Here is a 25,415-nt window from a genome sequence, read left to right as displayed (position 1 = left end):
CTAACAAATCGGTGAGTTTTTTTTCTACGATGTCCCTAACGACACTTACAGAGACATTCCACAATATAATCGGTACTTAAGTTCTGTCCCAAAAATGTCTACTGGTAATAAAAGACTTATTTACAAGAAAACATCAATATCATGGTCCATCAATTCGCAATTACAAGTTAATATAAATCAATTGTTTTCCTCGCTCAGCGGGCAGTGATTATATCGGTTCTTTAAAAAACACATCTCTCGCTAAAATGTCATTTTATGGATCTTGCTAACTATGTAAACAAACCGCCATATTGAAATTGTCTCTGAATGCTGAATTTACTAGTGAAATTTGTTTACATAGTGAGCAAGTTCCATAGAATGACACTTTACGCATCCTCGCACATCTCTGACGGAAACGCAGCCCTTTTGGGGCCTGTGTTGCCGCTTCCTACTTATAAAACTGTAACTATTAGCTTTATATATGAAACGCGCTCGACTATAGCAGAATGCGGATTGAAGATTAAAGTACCTACTTAATATTTACGCCAGCGAAGGCATAATCCGTATTGTCATCTACTTTCGTAGGCTTACTGTGAACGACGCTACCGCCCACAGGAATAACGATCGAGTACAAAACAGATACGTTGTTATTAGTCTTTATAAAGTACTGTAGGCGTGTTATGAATGTTATATAGTAAAACAATGTTTTTTAACATATCATCTATCGGCGCACCATACAAGAAAAATTGGTAAGTAAATGTGAATATTAGAAAACAATACACTCTTTTTTTTGGGCAGTCGTGTAAAAATAGAATTGAATTTGTTTCGTTTTAAAGTCGAACTAAACAAGACTGTGCGACGACTCGAGAGACTGATCCATTTAACAATGACTAGCGACCCGCCCCGGCTTCGCACGGGTTAACAAATTATACATAAACCTTCCTCTTGAATCACTGTATCTATTAAAAAAAAACAATCAAAATCCGTTGCGTAGTTTTAAAGATCTAAACATACATAGGGACAGATAGACAGCGGGAAGCGACTTTGTTTTATACTATGTAATGTAGTGATTTAAATTTCATTGGAGGTACATAATTACTATTAGGACCGTGGGACGCTAGAAGACATGTATGAAAAGCTAATAATTTATAAGTTCAAAAAATCGTCTCCATTTACGACTTAAACCCCAAAATAATAAAGAATAATGGTTGTAAAAATAAATGACCGCAAAAAGTAAGTTGTAAGCAATAAACCTACACTGTAGTGGCAAATCCCTCGAGTTTGTTTCGCATTACAAGGCAGGCAAAATATGCAATGCATAGGTACTTATACTAAAGCAGTCAGAACGTTACATAATCTAAACTAGTTTCTAGCTGTTCCGTGCTATGAAAACTAGGGTAGGTCGTCAGCACAGATCTAAATGAGATTATATAACATAATTAATGAATTGTCAACACTGCGATTAAATGTTTCAAGTTATGCAAACGAGGCAGATAGGTGATGAATTCTAAATATATTATAATGATAGAAATTATAAAGATGTTGTAAATAACGTTTACAGTGTCTAAATAACATTACATTTTAGAGCAGTCTTAAAATACGATTAAATTTTGTATAATCATAATAAACAAGTACACAGGTTTGCTATAAATGCTCTGTGCGAGGGTACATACTACATACCATACATACGAATTGCTACGCTATGTCCTTGCATTCTAAGTAATTTAAGCATAAGATCCTACACCCTAGTACCTCCACAAGGAATTAAATTATTTGTTAGCGATTTGATAAACATAATTTTATTACAAAATACAATTATATTGTCATGTGGCTATTGTTAATGTATTCTTCAGAAAGAGGAAGGATTCATTCAATCAAAGCCTTGAGGTATCAAACGGGCAACGTTAATTTTTGAACAAAAGCTTCTATTGTGTTTGTGTATCAAAGTTTCATAAACTTCTCCCCAAGCTGAATTAGCTTCTAATTGCTCTTAGCGATATTCAAGATAATAGATCTTCTTTTATTAGCTTAATTAAAATTTTGCTATATTCACTACTTACTAATGCAACTTATAACCATTTACACCATCATTGATTATGTATACTTTGCGTACCTATTAACAAAATATATTTTTTTACAGGTAAGATCCCGAATCGAATGTCACACCTACCTACATTTCAAAGCTACCTGATTTGGTAAGAAGTTAAGAACGAAAGTTCGAAACGGTAAGCTGTATAAGTGCAGTTAACCCTTTAAAATTCATATATGTATGGTATACAAGGTGTTTCATAGGACGGGTATGGATGTCCTAGATTAATTTTCATGTCAAATTAGGTTTTAAAAATGTTTTGCTAATGCATCTATGATACTGCTACTATTTTAGCTAGATAGTAGCTATTTTATTTTTCATAAAGTGTTCACGCTGTTCTAGGATCAAGTAAAATTCAGCCTTACTCTTATAATCTTGCTTATAACCAAATCATCTAGATATGTTTGTAACAAAAACATAATTAACCTATCCAAGGTATTATTTTCTCGACGAGGCCTATTATTCCTCCAATTACCACAGCTAATCCTGATATTCCCGACCCGTTTGTTATGTTCTGCTGATCACCTGTAACTCCACTAACAATCAAACTTGTCTGTGGAAATCCTCCATTTACTGCTTTTCCTTTCGCGGTGGATTTATATAAGGAGCTTTAAAAGCGCTGTTAGAAAATGGGAACAAAGAGAAATGTATTAAAATAAAATCATTGTCTCAAGACTCAAGTGCTATTAATAAAGAAAACATAATTTTTATTAAACTCGGTTTTCGCGACGTCTTATTTTAAGTTGTTTATGAATGTTGGCCATTTAATTGCAAAAAAATACGTGGTTTAAAGATCTCTTGTGTGTGTTAGAATAGTTATCTTAAGTTCCTTTTGGAAAGTAGTTAACAAGTGTTGCGGTAAACCTAAAAATATTGATGTTCACGCAATATTTTTGGGTCGAGCTGTAAGTTTCAATTATTTTCATCCCTTCCTTGCCTTCTTTGCCTTCTTGAGCTTCCGTGAGGCTTAGTCAATTTGTGTAAAAATGTCCTATAATATTTGTTTATTTTTATTTATACCTGGTTCGTGTTCTGGTAATTCAACAACATCTTGACGTTATTTTATGGCGAATATGCGTTTTACGCCACTATGTTCTCTCCTTATAGCCCTGCCCCACTGATTGAGAAACCTAGCTATGATCTCCTAATGAACAAAATTCTTTAAGTAGAATCGTCAACATTCCCCACAACCTACCGTATCTCGATCTAGTACATTGTATCTCCCATCTCCTAAAGATGGTCTTAACCGCCGTGATCTCATCAACTTAGTTGCCCGCAATCGGGCTATTGTCCAGTTACGACAAACGGGCAGTCGGTCAACCGCGCACCGGTGCTGCGTTCGCGCACATCGATACAGCACGCGATTTACATGTTCCGCGTTACTGTTAAATGCCACACATTTGAATGCTTTTCGCTGGCCTTCTATTGCCAGGTGTCACGCTATTGGAAGTTTCTTATTAGGTGAGCCTCTCCATATATCAATTTTTAGGTAGGTACTGCTACTGTGCTCAATTGGTGTTAATTTTAATCTGGTTTGTCTAGAAATGTAGAGTAGCCTTTGCATTTTCCTTGTACTTCTGGTTCTGTTTCCAACTATCAATACTTTATTTTCTTTAAATCGTGAACGTACTATACTAATTGTACCATATTTTGCGCGAAATGATAATTGTTTTTGGACTACAAGAAATTATAAAGCATTGTTCGATTCGCTGTATTTGAAAATATAACTGGATATTTATTGATCGACCTTAAATAAACAATAATTTAACGTGTTACTGATAAAATAGGTCCAAGTTTTCCAATCGCACATTTTATTAAGGTTAACACAAATTACGATAACCCGCAACACGCAACGCTGTTGCGTTACTCGCTTTACAATATTTCTCAAGTTGTCGATGCACAATAGTTATATTGGTACACAATTAAGAGCGATAAAGCATTCATCAGGCAGACCGGTTTCTCAACGGCCTTGCCACCACGTTCACCACATTACTGATATACTGATCTATATTCTGTACTAAAGAACCTGCTATAGTACTATCACTATCATACTTTGTATCAACACATTGCACAGAAAGAGATAACGGTTTTTAATTTGTCGGATTAAATTCTTTTTTTGTAGTAATGTAAATTCAATCAAGGTCCAAATATTGACATTCTAATTATTTATAGCCTCAATAGTGCACCATATGGTTCTAAGTTGAAACTTGCTTTGATCTTAAACCAGGAACATCCTCAAAGGATATCCATTAACATTAAACGATTACAAATCTACCACATTTATCACACAAACCGTTCCATCAATATCCTTTCACCATAAATTATTACCTCCATCCAAGACAATACCATCTTCATAACGATGGCATTGACCTTCGTAGCATACTAAATCACCTTGAATCACTCCTATTATTTCTGTTCAACAGGTGTTTTGTTTTGCGTGACGTACAAGCCGCATACACGCAAAGTGTGACAGATGGCCCGGTTATACTTTGTGAGGCTTCGCGATTTTAACAGGATGGGCAGATGGGGAGGAACTTGTTTCCTGAACATCGCTATCATATTCACATTTTTTGAGGCTTGTAAAGATTGAACACTTGACAGTTTTCCCCTATCAATCAACACATGTCGTTAGAAACTGACCATCAGTAGAAAGCATTTCTTTTGAGAATTCAGCGGCTGCGGCGCTTGTTGCAGGTAGAGGTGTTTCAGTTGACAGGTTGTATGCGCCGGAGTGTTGCTTTTCCTCAAGGCTGGAAGCGCTTGTGGCGCATGCGCGGAGTCAGTCGCTCACGGCCGCACGGACGGACCGCACGTGTTTTGTTTTTCACACCTTCATAAACATTTGACGATCCGCCGCGTCACGGTGCTGATTCTAGTGAAGTGTACTCAGTGCAAAAACAAATATTGTGCTACAATTATATGGACTTTGAGATTTAGTGTCGTGCAAAAACTACAGGATCCTATAGTGATTATCCTTGATGAACGTCACGCGCTTTGACTCGTTTTTATAAAGGTCTGCATTGCTGTAATTATTACTAATTATTATTGCCTTTTTATCAAGAATCACGTTTACCTATATCTAGTGCTATTTTATCAACTATTTTTCTAATAGTAAAATAAGGAGCTTTAATTTAAATTTTTACACATGCCATTAGCATTACGAAGTAAATTTTTGATTTGATTGATCCCACGACATTTGCACATGCATAAATTTAATATTTACATATTAAAATATTTGACATATAAATGTTATCGCTATCACCTTGGAAAATATTAGTCATAAATTTCATAACAGGTATCTGAGTAGGCGTCTCACAATTTATTAGACCTATACAGATCTGTCTACAGTTTATAGAAGTGAGACCGGAATTATTTGGAATCTTAATAAATCCATTGTTTCGTTTGTATCTCCACAATGGCAAGAATTTCGCTTATTACACGTACAATGATTAAAGTCGTCAAGCTATCACGCGTCTATGCCGTGGATGCATTGTTTTGATCACGAATGGTTGCCATTGCCACTGTACGTCGCCAATCATAAGCATAACAATTACAATTTACTCCATCTCCGCTGAATCATCCGTATGTTGATTTTATATTTCCACTATCGCATTGATAAGGCAACCTATTCTGACTTTTTCTCACGCCGCTTATCTCTACAGATCCTATGCGGGATCGTATATATTCGAGACGTTTCGAACTTTAAAAGCGAGATGACAACAACAAAAAATACTAGGAAGTTAGGTCACGGTAGTGCTTCACGGTATAGTCTGAATTAGAATCAGCCGCTACAGTTATTTGCTGAAATGAACGCAACATTTGCGAAACCTTGACTTGAAACAAGTTTAAAGAAGTTTACCATGAAATTGGTTCATGATGGAAATTCATGTCTTTATCTCACGTGACAACTCCCATTGAATTATCTCCAGCTTAATTTGATCATCATTTTCCTCTTAACCCACTTTTTCACGCCGATTTAAAGTTTCCAAGAACTTTATACGATACAATTGTTTTGCCGATTCAGCTTTTTAGTGATTTGGAACATTGTCAAGTGAGCACGAGCCAGATTTGCATCATTCCGGCTACATCTCGACCTAAGTTACCTTCGGTTTTTCCGTGTTCGCAAAGTTGAAAGACGTGTTCAGCGTATTTACTAGCCGCGTCTTGCGGATGTTGAAATCTTGTTGCCTTTCCTCTTAAGACACTTTCTCGGCCCATTTCTTATAACAACTCTAGAACAATTCTTAAACACTTTTGCAATACCTTGTTTTAATTGCATAATTACCTTTTAATATCACATCTGCCCTTTGCTGTGTTGCAATGAACGCAATTAGACTCGAGACTGCACCTGTCTGTTTTCTATATAGGTTTTTTATTCATTCAAAGGTGACCACATTATATAAATACTTGACCTAAACGTTGCGATATCAAAACAATGTTGCAAGTTTTTAATTGAGCAAGAAATCTCAAATAGACCTGGAATAAATAAAGTAAAAATACCTCTCGCAATAAGTTAGATTGCAGTGCAATTTCTGTAGAAATTCAAAGCATCTTTTCCTTTATGATGTTTTTCAAATCTAAGTTTTCTTATTTGCAGACGGTATAACATCATCTTAAGTTTACAGTGAGGCAATCCTTTTGACGTCAGTAAACGTTTTACTAATATTTACATTGTGACATAATTTGAGTTTGTTCTATTGTCTGGTCCATAATCTATGAAGCTTAGGTCTCCTGTTGATTTGCTGCTGCGCTGATTTCATATAACAACATTGCTATAAAACGTGCAGTAAGTAGGTATATTGAAGGCTATAATACGAGCTATAATCACATGATTTGTAATGTTTCGAAACTTGGTTGTTTTGATGGATTTCACATTTTACCACTTCGTCGGCCTTTTTCCTCCTTTACATTATTTTTAAATGTTTGTTTATTTCTTCGAAACAGATTTTTCAACTTATTTCACTGGATCAATTTCGTCGTGGTACAACCGTTTTTGTGATTAATAATAGAAGCGATATCGACAGCCAAAAAATTTCAGTGTCTTCAATGAAATCAATGATTGACGGAAATGTTTTTATTATTTAGCAGTGTAATGCTTCGATGACTCGTTTTTTGCCGTATACATGGTTTGTACATTTTATACAATCAATATTATAAAAAAGATTCAAATCATGTGTCTGTTCCGGGTTTTTATTACTAATGATATATAAACCCACAAGACAAAGACAATAAAATTATACATCAAATAAACATTTCTAAATCTTGTTCTAGACTAGTCTCATTGAATTAAAGATGTGTTCTCTAAAAGTAAAAAATTAGGGGTACACGAATGACGTTTATTTAAGGCTAGATAAGCAAGTATTTCTCATTAATAAATTAATAGTAATTAGACGATTACGTTTCATTAAGAACACAAATTACTTGAAAAAGAGACTTAGTTAACTCGCAGACGGCGATACATTGTTGTCTGTTAAGGTTAAAAGTCTCATTGAAATTGCGATTATTTGCACAACGTTCTTGCCCAAAAACGAGTAATTTAGAAGCGTTTTTGCTGAAATATACAGAATCATCAATCAGTCGCGAGCCTTCAACCTTATTTATATAGACGGAAGGCGTTATGTATTGTTTTCACAATGACACGAATATACCTTTGAATGCTTATTTTTAACCGGTTTATCCTTTTTTTTTTATCTGTGCGTCATTCAGTGACGCTCGCGGATTGTAAAAGTCTTAGTTCCGAGATTGACATATAGTCGCTGTGAAAAGGAACTCTTGACAAAAATAAAATTTGACATGACAATTTTCGTTCAAGTGCTAAAATTTTAAAAGCATATCAAGTTTGTCTGTATTTAAATCACAAATAAGCGATAGATATTTACTAAGGTGGTTGATGAACTCTCATCGATAATTGATTTGTTATTGGTTACAACAAAAATAATAACGAATATATACAATATTGTAGTCTACGAGTATACTCGTATCTGACCACAAGCTGACAGCTGATTATTTAACCACATGGTTGAGATTGAGTTTCTGAAAATGTAGCGGTTTATACAATTATAGCCTCCTTAATAAACAATACCTACATTAATATACCTATATAATTTTTGTGTTACGTCGTAGCAGCCAAAAAAATCCTACTATTGTTTTCTGAAAAACAAAACAACTCTTGTAATTACCGACGTAACAAATTATACCGGCCAACAGACGCGGCTCCATAGAAATCCCAAAAACTTTCACAAACGAAAGGGAAAAAGGAAATTCCCTGAGGTAATCCGGAACTTTATAAAAGAAACTAATATCAAAGTGGTGTAAATGTTGTCCCGTGTATTTCCAGATTTATTTATCCGAAGTGCTTGGATTAATTTGGTATCGCGTGATGTTCTTAAACTATATAATATTCAGGTTAATAATTTCCTACATATCTACGGTTTATTCAGAATGAACTCCTAAACGCGATCTGAATCGTGTAAAGAAAACTTTAAAACAAAATACGTGCATTAATACGTGCCGTAAAAACTAAGTACTTTGAACTGTTGGAGTTTGACCGCTTTTATCTATGCACAAAAACGTGATACATCTTTATTTTTTCGACACACATTTTTAATTATATTTAGTCTAAATTGTGTGATCAGTGAGTAGTCTGTGATGCAGTTCGTTGATATCTTATCTTTTATCTAACTTGGGAATAGGGTCACTTATCAATTGGATCTGTTTCTCATGAAACTCTATCTGTGTATTCATGTGTTATTTAGATCTATTTTATACTTAGTATGCTTAGTCCTCATAAGGCAAAAACGTGATAGCTTTTTAATACGCTCAGTAATGCCGTTCTAGTACACACAAGTTCTTGCTTATGAAAATTAGAACCATCAGGCTTGTATATAATAGCTTTCCTGAAATATCGTGCACGATACTTTAACGAGTCAAACATTAACAAAGTAAATTATGTGTAGGGTTTACAATATAGTAAAATTTATCTCCGTATACGGGATACTGAACTAAAACGACTGCTTCTTGCTCGATGTCCGTCAGCGACCATAACTAGACTACAATATTAGACTGGCTGTCAACATCTTACCATGAATATCAGACTAACGAACTATTGTTGACATTGTGGTGGCCAGAGATATTTCCTTCCCATTGCAACACGGGATGAAATATCCCTTAAGATGCGCTACCATTGGAGCTGCTGTAAATTTTGAACTGAGGACGTAATCGCCATTAGATTTCGAAAGAACATCCGTAATATTGTACTCGTTTTTCATGAAATAGTGGAAAAATACTATCGACAGTGTCGAATGGAGGAAACGACGACCTTTGTCCGGCATTGGGACACGGCTAGGCTAATAAAAAGGAATTGCATTAGACGGAGACTTCCAAGATGACTAATGCATCTCGAACATTGTAAAGTAGAGGTGGTTCTCCGTCAGTGTTGTATTTAATGTTCGATTGTATGTAAAAACAAACTCCCCTATGGTTATATTGCTTCCCTTTGAATAAGTATAATCATGAAGACAATCGGCGATCAAATTATCAGAAGCTATGAGTCACATCATAATAATAAACGCCTGGTTACACTACACACCCATTGAGTTTACCGTACCTCTTGTTTTGTTCTTGCAGGTGCCATATTGAGTATCATGTTTATAATCATTATGCATTTATGTGCTTCATGAAGGATACTATTTTGAGCGTCTTCTTATACGTTAATAGGTTCTTGAAACTTTAGATCAGTTTAGATGTATGCGTGTTTTTGCAGACTATTTAGAGGTTATGGGGTTTTTGGGATGAAAGATCAAAAGTCAACTCAGGTTCCTCCTTGTAACGTCATTTTAAAAGGCACAAGTTTGCTAAATTTGTATTTGTATGGATTTCCGTTTACTAAACGATGTTTCGTCTAGACTATATCTGCTAGAAAGTTTGTGGCTCGAGTCCTTTGAAGGGTCGTGGTATCCCTTCAAAGAACCTCAAAGTATATCCTTGAATTCGCTTCGTAGATAGTTTAAGGAAATTCAGATGCCTCTGCGTCAACACAGTAAATAAATCCTTAGGAGCTCTGTCTACTTTACCCACAACTACAAACAACACTACAGAGTAGCGGTTTTACTCTGCGGTCTACCCGGCACACTCCGAATTTCAGGGAGATGTAAATCCGGTATACCTCACTTGAATCATAAAGCGTTCACCCAGTGAACAGTAGAAAATCCGCGTGATTTACACTAGTACCACCGCAGATGTCAGCGGCTAGGCGTGATTTATTAATGCATCTTACGATATTGCTGGTAACTTACGACGCTGGATAATATATTTCTCATTTTAGTTTCGTATATTTGTATTAACGCTGTAATATCATCTTAAGGTGAATGATATTTCCATTATAATTGTGCCATATTGGCTAAATAGATCTGCGGATACATGACATGCTGATGGTTATACGTAAGCTGCTGAGCATACGCTATCTAATTGCTTTTTTTAGACCTCATATTTCTTGCAGGATTCGTTTTTGGAGATGTTTTTATGCCGGATTTAGATGTGAAGAGGACCCATGTTACTGCCTAAATTCTTCAATGCCTCTGATGTCTTCCGAAATTGTACATTATTTTCAAATAGCGACCACAGAGTGGATCGGTGATTTGGCTAAGATCCTATGGAAAAATGTCATGAGGACAGCGCATCACGGTGGAGATCCTTGAAGAAGATTTCGGTACAGCTGTAGACGTCTATCACCATTGGAATGTGTCTGTCAAAATTATAGGTTGATAATTTTAACTATTTCCACATACATCTCTGCGAAATTCAAAATTTTCACATTACACAAATAAATAACTATCTTGTTAACAATTATTATTTGTACATAATAATTGTTATGGCCAAGGCAACCCTTGCATTATCTGGGGCACTCAAGTCTACCCGTAACCGTAACACAGGTCACAGATAACATATTTATTATGAATTGAGCAGATATGTAACTCAAAAGGCCTTTTTAATTTATTTATTGTTTATAAGAATTATTTAATAACAAAACTTCCGTGAGACAGACATTAACGCTTAAAATACGTTTTTAATACATTTAATATATCAACAGGCTTTTATTTAATAACAATAAGTAGATAAAAGTTTTAGCCTCCGACTATACTGTTTTTAAATAATATTCTACTCTCGTTAACAAGACGATTTCAACCATACCAAACTAATTGAGGCATGGATGCATTGCATGTTTTGTTATAGAGTTCCTAAACAACATGGTTCCGATTTTCTTTCACTGTTCCATTTGTCTTAACCCTCTATAATAGTCAGAATTTACAAAAACACACGATTCAATCCTCATCGTTTCCTTAAAGTACTAAAAATTCTGCATTTTAACAAAAAAAAAATTCAAAACAATGATGTTTATTTTTGCCATGTAAAGTCTTATGTGTGCTCTATAAAGGATGTGCACTGTAAATTGTCGTATAAGAGTGGCGTATCTGTTGTATAAATGTTGTTTACGTCCATGTCTCCGGCGGGGTGATTATAATTCGGCTCGCGTCAAACTGCCTAATGAAGTAAGTGTTCTGAAGGCGTTATATGGGACGAAAACGACAGCTGGGGGGATATTCTGTACTATGTGACAGTGATATCGTCCATTTTGGGATATACTAGTATGTATTTGTTTAACACACTTCAAATAAACTTGTCAAGTGTATTGTTTCCATAAATATGTATATTCGTATTGTTTTACTTTAAATTCGAATCGATTGCATGTATTCACATTCACAAAATTTACCTTTTGGTCTCAATACTTACTTGAAATAATAGACATAAAAGTTATTCGGTGCAAAGGTCAGCGTAGCATCCAAGAAGCCTAACTTCCCTCTTGAGATGCCTTCATCACTTCATATCGCCTCAATTATTAAAAACATCGCGGAACCTACTGTGACACTTTATAGGTACTGTTCCTAATACACCGTACGCTTCGGTAATACGGTCTAAATTAGCACTAATTACTGCTGCCGTGCGGCTCACCCTAGCTGATTGTCATAGCTTACCGAGCGTCGGCGAATCGAACGCTTAGACAAACTAATGTAACCGTGACCTCCATATCCATAACAATTAAGAGTAATCTGAAAACGTACGTATACTGGTCGGTCTGCGTTTTTAAACTCGGCGAGTGAATGGAATAATACCTAATATATACGAGTATGTACCTATGTACTCAACCGCCGTCCGGGGACGCATTTCATTTTATTATCCAGCGAGCGATGAACCACGGATATGCCTTTTTGACACGTTTTGTACTGGATTAGGGTTATTTGTGTGGCGTTATTATTCTTCTTGGGTGCTGTATATTTGGCAGTTTGAATTTTCATAGAATGCCTAAAATAATGATAATCTTGAGAAGTGGAAAAGTGGTTTTCGGAAGAGTTTTATAAATATGACCTGTGCAGTTGTCATAAGTGTTATGTCTGTCTCATTTACCCAGCACTAAAAAGAAAAAGGATAGGTAAGTTATCTCGTCAGGTTATCGCTTAGCTTAAGTATCCTGAAGATGTCATCTAGTCACAAACGTTCGAGCTGCTCTTTGTTTAATATTTAGTATTGTCCGTAGTTCCGTTCAGTCCAGTTTCCAGTTGGCACCGGTTAATCTAGCAAATCAAACCTTTGGCAACCGGCTCCTTAATTAAAGATGGCCGCTCCCAACTCCCTGGAGTCCTACTCCGTATAAAGATGTCCGACCTTTTACTCCTGAATTTAATACTTATACACAGAATAAGGAATAAATAGAGTAAATTATCAGTGATCATTTACAGATTGACGTTGAACCGTACAATCTCGAAAGCAAAGATTGTTTGCAACTGCTAAATCAAGTTAATCCAAACTAGCTGTGTCCTTGTAGCGTGTAAGATCACTTGTATTTGCGTCATTGTTTGTAGATGGGCTACTATTTCAATCTACTCTACTCTGACACTAGTCACTTGGGCAGACCAAAATTAGATTTAAAAAATGTAATATCGCTGGTGACATTTCCCTTTCATTAAGACAAGTTTGAACGAGCGTGACAGACAAAATGGATTTACTTTTTGAAAGAGGGTTATTTCATTTGGTTTTTTAAGATAAGTTGACGGTTTTATTTCCGCCCGAATAGAAATCATTTAAAAAAAAATTTCAATGCGCTTCTTGGTTTATTTTTTGGAAAACTTGTTTTGTTTTCAACAATATTTCTTTTACAATGATAGAAACTCGAAGAAAGTTTGCGTTAAAGCTCAACACCTTTTGTTAGAATTTGTTTCGGGCGTAATCGGCAAATACGTGAGATACTACAATCACTGCCGTATTCGAACTTCAAGATATTCACAAGAGACGACTCGTACTAGATCCATTCTAGATACGTTATAGTTTAGATTTCAACTAGTTCTCTTTTGCAGCGCAATTCGGGCAACCAATGTCACTTTTACGATAGATCGTGTTAGAAATCTATTAGATGTGAATTAGATCTCTAAGTAATATCTTGCGGAAATCGTTCAAGAGTATCTCCAGAATCGCGGAAATGTCAAATTTGACAGGTTAGATCTTAAACATATCGTTATCGTATCTTGGCGATGTCTAAAAGATATCTAACAGATGTCTATTACAAAATCCGAATCGGGCCGTCAGTCATTTGAACAATGAACGTGTCTGCGACTGTATTAATTGCTCTATTTGTCTAGTGAAATTCTAGCATTGTTTCCTTGTTATTACTTATAGGTATACCGTTTAATTGTTTGTCTGTTTGCTTGTTATTATAGGTATACCGTTTAATTGAGGTGTTGGTAACAAGTTACCTATTATGGTCAGCTACAGACCGGTTGAAGGTCTGGCTACATGAACTTGATTTGTATTATGTTTAAAAGTTAAATGTGTAAAAAAAAACTAGGTTTAGTTCCAAAAGCTTGCTACCTTCTACTAGAAAATCACCGCTCAACTCTTACCAACGTTCCGAAATAAAGGCTTCGTCACACAGGCGCGTTTTCCGGGCGGGGCGTGAGCGGGGCGCGCCGCTTTTACATATAAAACGCTCACGCCCCGCCAGGAAAATGCGCCTGTGTGACGAAGCCTTAAGTGGTAGATCTGTAGGTCAATCAATCTTCCTCGCTGTACCCGGCAATGGCGATTCCAACAACAGTTGTTATACCGATTACGAAACACTCTATTAATGTGACGCAAAACCAAACCTTGTTTGGAAGATGGGGTCACACGATGCGCAGTGGAGTTTGTCCTATATCTGTACACCCAAGTGTAAAATTCTTCCATAGCGTGATGCGACGTAGATACGCGTTCTAAGTGTCATTTTGTATGGGATATTGAGTTTCCAAAACGTCCCGCTTGGCGCGCTGTTCAATATCACATACAAGACAAAACGCAATGCACGTCACGCTATCGAATGAAATTTACACTAGGGGTTCTGTGCCGCTGATGTATTTTAAATCATTAACCATTAAGTACGCCTACATTGGCTATTGCGTTAACTGTCCACACGGTTAGCCACGTTTACACCTACGTCTTTAATATGTGGAAACAGATTTTTCTCACACCAGTTTTGCGTAGGCAGGATTCAAGGTAGAGCAGTTATAGGTTGAAACAAATAAGTAAATAAACGAGAAAATTCTTTATTATCTACGACTAATTGTAAATAAATTTTGAAAATGCACAACATTTCCATCTTCACCTCTTGGATGGTTGGCAGTCCTCAACTGTGCGTTTCTCCAGCAACTTCCTGCCTCGCACAGCAAACATGTGGAATGAACTGTTGCCCGCAGTATTTCAAGACCGATACGACCTTCAAAGCTTCAAAAAAAGAGCGTACGCTCATCTTAGAGGCCATCAGCAACACACTTGCAACCCTTCTGGTGTTGACTGTTGCAGGTGTCAACACTGTCAACATACTTACATACCTACAACTAGGGTTTGCACGACGGATCCGAAATGTATATCTGCGGATATAATGGAAGATCTGCGGATCCGGATCCAGATCCGGATAATTTCATACATTTCGGATCCGGATTGCAAACCCTATATACAACATACTTACTATCAGGCGATTCGTCTCCTCGTTTGCCTCCTATCTCCTATATCATAAAAACATTTTAACCAACCACAATAACCTTTATCAGTAACTGGCCGGAAATAGCATAAAACCGGGAGTTGTGGAGATCAGGGAGAGGCCTTTGCCCAGCAGTGGGACACTATAAAAAAAAACAATTAGTTGACTGATCAAGTGATCAACGTCCCTCAGCAACTGGTGAACTATGAAACTTCTCGTACATGTAATTTAGCTAACGCTTTATCAGTGGCTTTAACAGTGGCAGAGGGTTTGGTGCAAGCGGCCGACCCTTAGTTTGTAATGTTTGTATGGCTTTCATTGTGTTAACGTAATTTGTATTTTACTAAAGTCACTTTAGAAAATCCTTCAAAAATTTAAATTTATTTACACTTAAACACTTGAGACCGGTTTTCGAAGCGAACATTTAAAACTCCTATTCACATAATATCGGGTTGCCCGACACACAATACTCCGGCGATCACGCGACTATTTGTGTACAGTTTACTGACCTATGGATTATCGCACTTAGCAGCTTTGGCGAAAAGTATGGCTCGTATGTGAACTCTGTTTGTACCTATATTAACATTTTTACCATTTTCCTTTGCAGCATGTTCGTGTTGGTTTGTTCATAGAATAAATGTAACACTCACATTATGTTATCATCACTATTATCAGATATTGTTAATAAATACTTAGCGATTTGGTGCACCGAAAGCTTAAATATTTAGAAGGGATATCTTCTAACATAGTAGCAATCGCAAAAGTGTATTTGTTCAGGCGTGAATGGTTTTCGGTACTTCATTTTTAGGGTGCCGTAGCCAAATGGCAAAAAACGGAACCCTTATAGATTCGTCATGTCTGTCTGTCTGTCCGTCTGTCCGTCTGTCCGTCCGTATGTCACAGCCACTTTTCTCCGAAACTATAAGAACTATACTGTTGAAACTTGGTAAGTAGATGTATTCTGTGAACCGCATTAAGATTTTCACACAAAAATAGAAAAAAAACAATAAATTTTTGGGGTTCCCCATACTTCGAACTGAAACTCAAAAATTTTTTTTTCATCAAACCCATACGTGTGGGGTATCTATGGATAGGTCTTCAAAAATGATATTGAGGTTTCTAATATCATTTTTTTCTAAACTGAATAGTTTGCGCGAGAGACACTTCCAAAGTGGTAAAATGTGTGTCCCCCCCCCTGTAACTTCTAAAATAAGAGAATGATAAAACTAAAAAAAATATATGATGTACATTACCATGTAAACTTCCACCGAAAATTGGTTTGAACGAGATCTAGTAAGTAGTTTTTTTTTTATACGTCATAAATCGCCTAAATACGGAACCCTTCATGGGCGAGTCCGACTCGCACTTGGCCGCTTTTTATGTGTAGTAACCGATACCCCACAAACATTGCAATATTTTGGATGCTCGAAGAAACTTTTATACTAAGATAAGAGGAATGTGTTTGTTTACTAACACCAGCTTGTTATGAATGGTTGAGCTGTTGCCAAGGAGGTTTAGGTCTTGATACATTTTATTAAGGTTTACTTTCAGGTGAACACGATACGAGTAAACTAAATAACGTGTTGTATCGTTTGAACATAGTCAAGACGTGTTATGGGAACGAATGAGCGCATTTAGACATACATGTAAAAGAAAAAGTGGCTCTAAATCCCGGGGAAGCTGAGCAACGCAATTCTTTTGTTATATTTACGTGTGATTTACAAATGTTTACACAAGTCAGGTTGTATTTTGAGAATACAAAGAGAATCTGAATTAAACTAAAAGAGTACTGAAGCAAAATTTTAGACTTCGAGTGCAAAACAAAAACAACTGAACTTAATGCGTTGGTCACATGATTAACGCAATGCGGAATTAAAGGCAAACCGCAACTCGCACGAAAGCCAGGTGTGCCAAAAGTGACATAATATCATCACACCGCAAAATGTCACCACTTCACGCAATTCAGTGAAAAGGCCAAGTTAAACAAACGGACCTTGCTTTTGTACTGCGACCTTTGCTGTCATCTCCAGTTCTACCCTGTAGTTATAGGGTTATTCTCATCGCCTATCAAGCACCTGCTCTAAACAAACCAGTACTCTTTGGATCCCCAAATACGCTTAGCTATTAAGGATCTCGATGTAGCTCTTATACTGGTTTACCTAAAGTTATGTTCTCAGTAAGCGATAGTTGCAAAGGCTCTGTTATGACGACGCCCACGAAGGCTGCCGACGCAGGATCTCGAGGGCTGACATTTTGAGTAGGTACGTAATTGTTCTGGTTCTTTTCCTAAGGGTAATGGAGTTATTTAAGTTAAAAGGTGAGTTTCTGAAGAAACTACGTAATATTATAAACGCGTACAAGAGTAATGAAGATTTTTTCACAGAAAACCCGTTTAATGGATTCCAATTATATTTGGCACACAAATACATAGTTTAGGTAAGGATACGTATGTATGTTCGTATGATACTTTTATACTGAAAATCATCTCCTGAAATTGAGTAATAAGCATACGCATTAAAAAATTTTGACATATCTATAGTTATTTGTACAACAAGAGATCAAAGTTTGATATTTCTTCGAGTGCTTATTTTGAGTCCCGTGCAAGCGAAAGATTCTATAGTAGATTCACGAGCGTAGCGAGTGAATCTAATTTAGAATCTTGAGCGTAGTAAGGGACTCAAAAGCGCACGAGATGTAAATAACTTTGATCTCGTGTAGTTCATAAAACTTTTCACCTCAGCAGTGAGAACATTTAGACAACCCGAAAACATGTAATCCTTCTTCATCACTTACCTATTTAGTCATGTTTCTTAAGATATACTTACAATTAAGTATAATTACCACAATCAAACACAAAAACAAACAAACAAACGTAGTAAATTTCAGTAAAATAGGTTGTTTAGACAAATATACGCACAGACACACATGCATGTCTCCCGTTAGATAGATCGATGCCTATGTAAGCCAGTTCAGTTGCAAATAAACCATCGCTGTGATCATACGCAAATTTCTTTAATTTTTGAGAGTATTCAATACAGAACCTTATAGCTATCGAAACATGGTCCATAATCGAACCGGATGCGAATCGAAAGAATAATAAGATAATCACCGGCCGGCGACAGCGGCGATACCTGGATCGAGTGCAAAGTGCAGTTGTTTACATAAAAACATTGGAATTCTCGGCTACGCGGCGGTGATTGTTATTATAGTCGTGAGTTATAAGAGTGAATAACTTTGTTGTTTTGGGACTTATAACGTTATTTGTTGTTAATCGACATGGCTACAGTATCAATCGACGAAGTTTCGGTGCAATTAGAAGATATATACAACAGTATCAAGAAAGCGGAAATTAATTACAAAAAATGCCCTAAGGACAGGTTAACCCTTGGTTACGTAAAGGTGCGCATCCAATATATTGACGAGTACTGGTCATCATTTAAACAATTACATTCCGAGTTACTAAAAATATCAACTACGGAACAAAGGCAATCTCTGTTATACTTCGTCGAGAATTATTACGATAAATGTGAAGAAAAATACTTGAATCTCAAAACTACGCTTCAAGACCTGTTGGACTTTAACACACCTACACCGGCTGGCACACCCATGAATATTTCGTCAGGTTCTGGAGATATTAGGACAGTAATGGATGTGAAATTACCTCGTTTGGAGTTACCGAAATTTTCTGGTGTTTATGAGGAATGGCAGGCATTTGAAGATATTTTTACATCAATAATTTACAACAACCAGTCATTGAGTGACGTACAGCGGTTTTATTACCTAAAGTCTTGTCTAATCGGAGAAGCCAGCACAACATTGAAGCATTATAAAGTAGTGGAGAAGAATTACAGACCCGCGTGGGATACATTGAAGAAACGTTACAGTCATAAACGTCTTGTGGTCAATGCAATTCTAAAAAGGCTGTTTTCATCAAAAAAAATGCTGAGTCAATCTCCTAGCCTGTTGAAAACATTAGTTGACAATATGAAAGAGTGCCTTCACAGCTTTAAAGGTCTGTCGATTAACACTGATTCTTGGGATCCCATGCTAATATTCTTAGCGACTCAAAAATTGGATCCAGAGAGCCACAAACAATGGGAGGAGCACGTGAGCCTGCAAGAGACCGGTGAGCTGCCTACCATCAATGAATTGTTTCACTTTTTGGAGAATAAAATACATACATTGGAACTTACGTCTGCAGCGTCGTCGCAAGCCAAGACTGTTAAAGAACGAGCATTTCACGCCAGTACTATATCCGAAAAAAATTGTCTTTTCTGTCAAGAGGCTCATGCTTTATGCCATTGCAAGCAATTTGGGAAATTAGATCCAAGCGAAAGAAGCGAGTTTGCTAAGAATCAAAAATTGTGCTATAATTGTCTCCTGCCAGGACACTCAGTGCTGTTCTGTAAACTAAAGGTATCCTGCAAGGTCTGCCATCGTCGACACCATTCACTCCTCCATCAAGGTAACTTTCAAGGAGTGACGTCAGCAACTGAAGAGAATAAGACAACTGACGTTTCTGCACATGCCAAAATGGAAGAAATCAACGACGAGAGCCAAAACGATGATGAAGAATTAGAAGATATAGTGGCCAATTTTGCAGCAGATGAATCAGCTGGGCTATTGGCTACGGCTATAGTACCGGTACGAGATGCGACTGGAAGGGTGGTCCTGCTGCGAGCGTTGGTGGATAAAGGATCACAAGCGACGTTTATCACGGAAAGGGCAGCTCAACTATTTAAAGTGAAGAGGGAATCTGTTAGAGGAAGAATTACGGGCGTTGGCGAAACCAACATGAGGGTCAATCATACCGTCCAATTAGATGTTCTTTCACGATATGAGAATGAATTTAACCTCAATGTAAAGATGTATGTCATGCCTACGCGAGTAACAAAGGTGCTGCCATCCCAAAGGGTACCTATAAATGAAGAGTCCGGTGATTGGGCGCATTTGAAAGATCTCCCTCTAGCAGATCCGACATTTGACAAACCTGGAAGAATCGATTTGCTTCTAGGAGTGAAAGTGTACGCACGAATCTTAAAAGAAAAAATCATCAAGGGTCCACCAGGAAAGCCGATTGCTCAACTTACCAGCCTGGGTTGGATTATCTTCGGAGAAATTGATGAATCAAACACTCAAGAGGATGTAATAGCAATGCATCATCACTTAGACCTGGATAATATGGTGAAAAACATGTGGGAGTTAGAAGCACCTTTTAAACGAGCATATACAGCAGACGAAAGACTCTGTGAAGAAATATATGACACACTTCATTCCAGGACGGAAGATGGGAGGTATGTGGTGAAGCTACCTATGAAAAATAAACAGCCTCAAGCAACACAAGGTGATACCAGAAGCGTAGCTATGAAACGACTTAAGCAGTTAGAATCACGTTTCGATAGGATGCCTCAATTGAAAACGGAATATACCAGAGTGCTTGACGAGTACCTAGCCATGAATCATATGGAGGAGGTTCCAGAAGAGGAAATGGAAGATCCAGCTGTCTATCTATCGCACCACGCTATAATTAGAGAGGAGAAAGAGACAACGAAATGTAGAGTCGTCTTTGACGCGTCAACCAAGGGTTCCAACGACAAATCATTAAACGATGATTTACTGGTCGGACCCCAGCTACAAGAAGACTTGCGAAACATCATCATGCGTTGGAGGATGAGAAAGGTATGTTATGTGGCCGATGTGGAGAAAATGTACCGCCAAATACTGGTAACAAAGTCGGACACCAACTATCAACGACTACTATGGCGTAATAATACACAAGAAGACATCAAAGATTATCGCCTGCTTCGAGTTACCTTTGGGACAGCATCGGCCCCGTATTTAGCCGTCAAGACGCTTCATCAGATAGCTCTGGATGAAGGCAAGGACCAACCTAATGCGGCAAGAGTCATTAAGGAGGACTTCTATATGGATGATTTGATATCAGGGAATGACAATGTGGATGAGGCCATAACCACAGCACGGGAAGTAAAGCGCATACTGCAACGAGGAGGGTTTCACTTACAAAAATGGACATCAAACAAACGAGAGTTCCTGGAGCAAATTGAAGCGTCACAGCGAAGCTCGCGAGTTAAGATGGATATCAAGTTAGATGGAACGATTCAAGCATTGGGACTATCCTGGAATGTGGGCAACGACACTTTTCAATATTCATTAGAGCTACCCGCCATTCCTGGAATTGTAACCAAACGAAACATACTCGCTCAAGTACAACGATTATTTGATCCTCTTGGTTGGTTAGCTCCTGCAATTCTACCAGCCAAGGGTTTAATACAACAATTATGGCTTCAAGGTATTAGCTGGGATGAGGAAGTTAGTGCAGATGTTAAGCAAAAATGGATTAACTTACGTCAAAGCTTTGATTACCTCTGCGATATCGAAGTAGAGCGATGGGTATATACGACTCAACGGAATTTGCACGCAGTTTCCGTGCACGGGTACTGTGATGCATCCACAAAGGCATATGGAGCTGTGGCTTACCTCAGAGTTGAGACAGAAGAAGGAGAAATAAGAACAGGAATAATTGCTGCCAAAACACGCGTCGCACCTGTGAAACCAGTATCTCTTCCAAGACTGGAACTGTGTGCTGCGGTGCTCCTGTCTAGACTACTTAAACAAGTAAAAGAAGCAATGAGAATACCAGATACTCACATATATGCCTGGACAGATTCTTCCGTAGTGCTATCATGGCTATTGGGTGACCCTGGAAGGTGGAATGTATTTGTCAGCAATCGAGTCGTCGAGATATTAGACAACATTAGCAATCAAAGGTGGTACCATGTTGCCTCTGAAGATAACCCAGCAGACATTGCGAGTAGAGGGACAACCCTACAAATACTAGCACAAGATCAAAAATGGTGGAAGGGCCCGAAGTGGCTGCAGACGGACGACATTCCATATAGAAGACCTGAAATAAAAGAAACAGAATTAGAAAGAAAGAGAAATATACAAGTAAATGTGAATATCGAAAGTGAAGAAACTGGAATTAAATTTGAAGAGTTTGATACATTGTCAGAGCTGATGAAGACGGTTGTTTATAGCTTGCGGTTCCTTAACAGTAAGAAGACCCCTGAAAACATACAAAAGACATTAACAACTATAGAACTCGAAGATGCTTTAATAAGATGTATAAAAATAGTACAAAGAAGAGAGTTTGGTGCGGAGCTAGACAATCTAATGAAAGGCAAAGATGTAAAAAGGGATAGCGCAATAAAAGGGTTGCATCCTTATCTTGATGAGAAAAATGTTCTCAGGGTAGGCGGAAGGCTTAGGAATGCTGACCTTCCTGAAGAAAGAAAACATCCTATTATACTTAATAGTAGAAATGCTTTGGCACTGTTAATAATAGCAGATGCTCACCAGAAAACGCTGCATGGCACGATGCCGTTAATGTTTGTCTATCTACGTTCAAAATACTGGATCCTCAGAGTTAAAAATGCAATTAAAGCACATGTTCACAACTGTGTTGTCTGCGCCAGACAAAGAGCGGTTACACGGACACAGATTATGGGAGACCTACCTAAAGTTCGCATAACGCAAGCCCGACCATTCTTACATAGCGGAGTGGATTTTGCTGGGCCAATACAAGTTTTGATGTCAAGAGGTAGGGGAGCAAAATCTAATAAGGCCTATATCGCAATTTTTGTCTGCATGGTCGTTAAATGCATTCATCTCGAACTGGTTGGCGATATGACCTCCGAATCCTTCATAGGAGCCTTCAAGCGTTTTGTTGCTCGTCGAGGAAGATGCACACACCTATGGAGTGATCAAGGGCGCAACTTTGTCGGCGCCGACAAAGACTTAACCATAGCATGGAAAGAAACAAATTTACAACTCCCAGAGCGGTTAAGTAGCCTACTTGCTGACGATGGAACGCAATGGCACTTCATACCCCCATATAGCCCAAACTTTGGAGGTCTTTGGGAGGCTGGTGTGAAATCAGTAAAGTTCCATTTAAAAAGAATACTCACCGCCAATCTCACCTTTGAAGTGTTAAGCACGACGTTATGTGAGATTGAAGCGTGTTTGAACAGTCGGCCGTTGATTCCTGTGGATACCACCGACCCAGATGTCGAAGTACTCACACCTGGACATTTTCTGATCGGCGAGGCGCCAGTTACAATACCTAACCCTGATTTACGAGAGATCAACACCAACAGGTTATCACGTTGGCAATTCACCCAAAAACTCGTTAGAGACTTCTGGCATAAGTGGCAAAATGAATATCTCTCCCGTCTTCAAGAAAGGCCAAAATGGTTAAAACGAGAACGTGAATTCGACCTCGGCGATATTGTATTGATAAAGGACGATCAACTTCCACCAGGAAAATGGTCACTTGGTCGGGTGCTAGACAAGCACCCAGGTCCGGATGGCGTGACTCGTGTCTATAGTGTGCGGTGTCGCGGGGACGTTACCAAACGTTCAGTGTCAAAATTGTGTGAACTGCCTGTTAATGCTAACGAACAATAATTGTGATTTTGCATTATTTGTTGCATGATTGTTTTGTGTTATGTTATGTACCAAAAATGCCCTTGAGTCTTTACTTTACAGAAATTTTAAGTAATTTCTCGTATAAGAATTGAACAAATATCACGAATTACTTACTTATAACTATTGTTAGTTCGTTGAATAATTTTACGGTTACGGTCAATGTTAGTAGGTCTCACAACAACAGTTTAAATTTAATTATTGTTAGTTCATTTATCTTGTTTATTATGTATTCCGACGGGCTTTGATATGCTCTTACCCTTTATTTTCTTATAAGTAAACTTGTAAGAGCGAACATGCATGTGTAGGTAATCGCCTATGCCTGCAACTTAGATGTAAGACTATTTGAATTCGTCGGTAAATAATTAAGTAATTGTCTTTTGATTATGCCTGAGTGAAAAAAATGTATTTTTTGGTAGGCGGCATGTTTAGACAAATATACGCACAGACACACATGCATGTCTCCCGTTAGATAGATCGATGCCTATGTAAGCCAGTTCAGTTGCAAATAAACCATCGCTGTGATCATACGCAAATTTCTTTAATTTTTGAGAGTATTCAATACAGAACCTTATAGCTATCGAAACATAGGTAATATATGAAAACAACGACCATCAATTGATTGACATTTGAATCGGCAACTTTTTTTTTGTAAAAAAAAAACATTGTAAGATACGGTCCGAATTACGGATACTTACTATTTGTAAACTATTGTAGAGATTCTTAAAAGTATAATTATTTATTTTACGTGATATACTGTGTATTTTTTGAGTTCATTATTTTAATCGTACAATAAATTACGTAAAATATAGTGTTTTTATCAAATCTGAAACTTTATTTTCATTAATTACATATTAAGAATTCATACTTGTATGTGTTTTGGAACGATGCGTTCTGACGTTTTTCGGGGGTCTATTATAAACCGTCAATATACCGTTGAATGTCGTTTGAAATTTTTTTGTCTCTTTCTTTTTGCTAACGACGTGAAAGGGACAGAGATAATAAAATCCAAGTATTTCGAACTTGTATTAGACCCCGCATGTTGAAATGACATTTGAATATTAAGGTCACTTGAATGTCATTTTGTCTCACTCAGTGAGCAAAATGCGATTTTGCTCACTGTTTTTAAGTAGCAAAGTACCCTTGTTCGAGCTGCTGAGGTGAAAATAGTATTGCGATTAAACCAGTAACTAAACAAGTAAACCTATCTATGGAGTTTTCTAGGTTAAAATATGACGAAGCTTACATAGTTCAGCGTACAAATTATTTATGTGGAAATTATCCTATATTATGTTTTATTAATAACCTCGTTACTAATAATATAATCTATTAAATGCTAATGGATCTAAAATACTTTGATGATAAATACCGCTTACAGACATCAGATACTACTTCTAAAATTATCACTATTATCAGTCACGTATTCATTAAGTCGTACCAAAGATAAATAAACTGAGACTATTTAATTTCAAGAGCGAACGCGTAACCATATTTCACTAAAGAGAAAAATGTAAACCGCGTCTTACTTTCTTTTAATAACTTTCAGTTAATGGTATTAAATTTCCCTGACTTTATTGCTAAAGTTAAAGAAGATTTATTGGCCGGCCTTTGCTACAAGGTAACAGATTTTTATTCACCAACATAAATGCTTGAAGGTCAGTAAAGTAACGACTTTTTAAAACCTTCCAGTGTTAAAACAAGGATAATTGATGAGATACATGAAACGATTTACTTACTTAAAAACGTAAAAACGAACAGGTAATAAAAATAACTTGGAAA

The 25,415-nt window shown here is 37.2% G+C and overlaps 2 protein-coding genes and 1 long non-coding RNA gene across 8 annotated transcripts in view; 2 read left to right on the top strand and 1 right to left on the bottom strand.

Moving 5' to 3' along the window:
• The window catches only part of LOC134658288 (IQ motif and SEC7 domain-containing protein 1), a 262,519-nt gene that overhangs the window by 151,967 nt on the left and 85,137 nt on the right, over nt 1-25,415 (top strand). Inside the window, exon 1 of one of the 6 annotated variants that reach the window (XM_063513897.1) lies at nt 4,460-5,081. The exons of 3 other annotated variants lie outside the window; for them this stretch is intronic. The gene's annotated coding sequence lies outside the window, so the exon portion shown is untranslated. Of the gene's footprint in view, nt 1-4,459; nt 5,094-25,415 lie in introns of those variants that run through there. 2 more of the 6 variants (XM_063513892.1, XM_063513893.1) reach the window with 2 other exon arrangements.
• LOC134658330 (uncharacterized) overlaps nt 1-25,415 on the bottom strand; it is a 150,729-nt gene that overhangs the window by 48,045 nt on the left and 77,269 nt on the right. The window lies entirely within an intron of this gene.
• LOC134658443 (uncharacterized) lies at nt 18,094-23,769 on the top strand. Its single transcript, XM_063514123.1, has one exon. It carries the CDS (start codon nt 18,408-18,410, stop codon nt 23,616-23,618), a length of 5,211 nt encoding a protein of 1,736 aa, XP_063370193.1. The 5' UTR covers nt 18,094-18,407; the 3' UTR covers nt 23,619-23,769.

The sequence above is a fragment of the Cydia amplana genome, chromosome 22 (genome assembly GCF_948474715.1).
Source record: "Cydia amplana chromosome 22, ilCydAmpl1.1, whole genome shotgun sequence".
Classification (NCBI taxonomy): Eukaryota; Metazoa; Arthropoda; class Insecta; order Lepidoptera; family Tortricidae; genus Cydia; species Cydia amplana.
The sequence above is the reverse complement of the archived record's forward strand: the minus strand, read 5'-3'. Positions and strand labels throughout refer to the sequence as shown.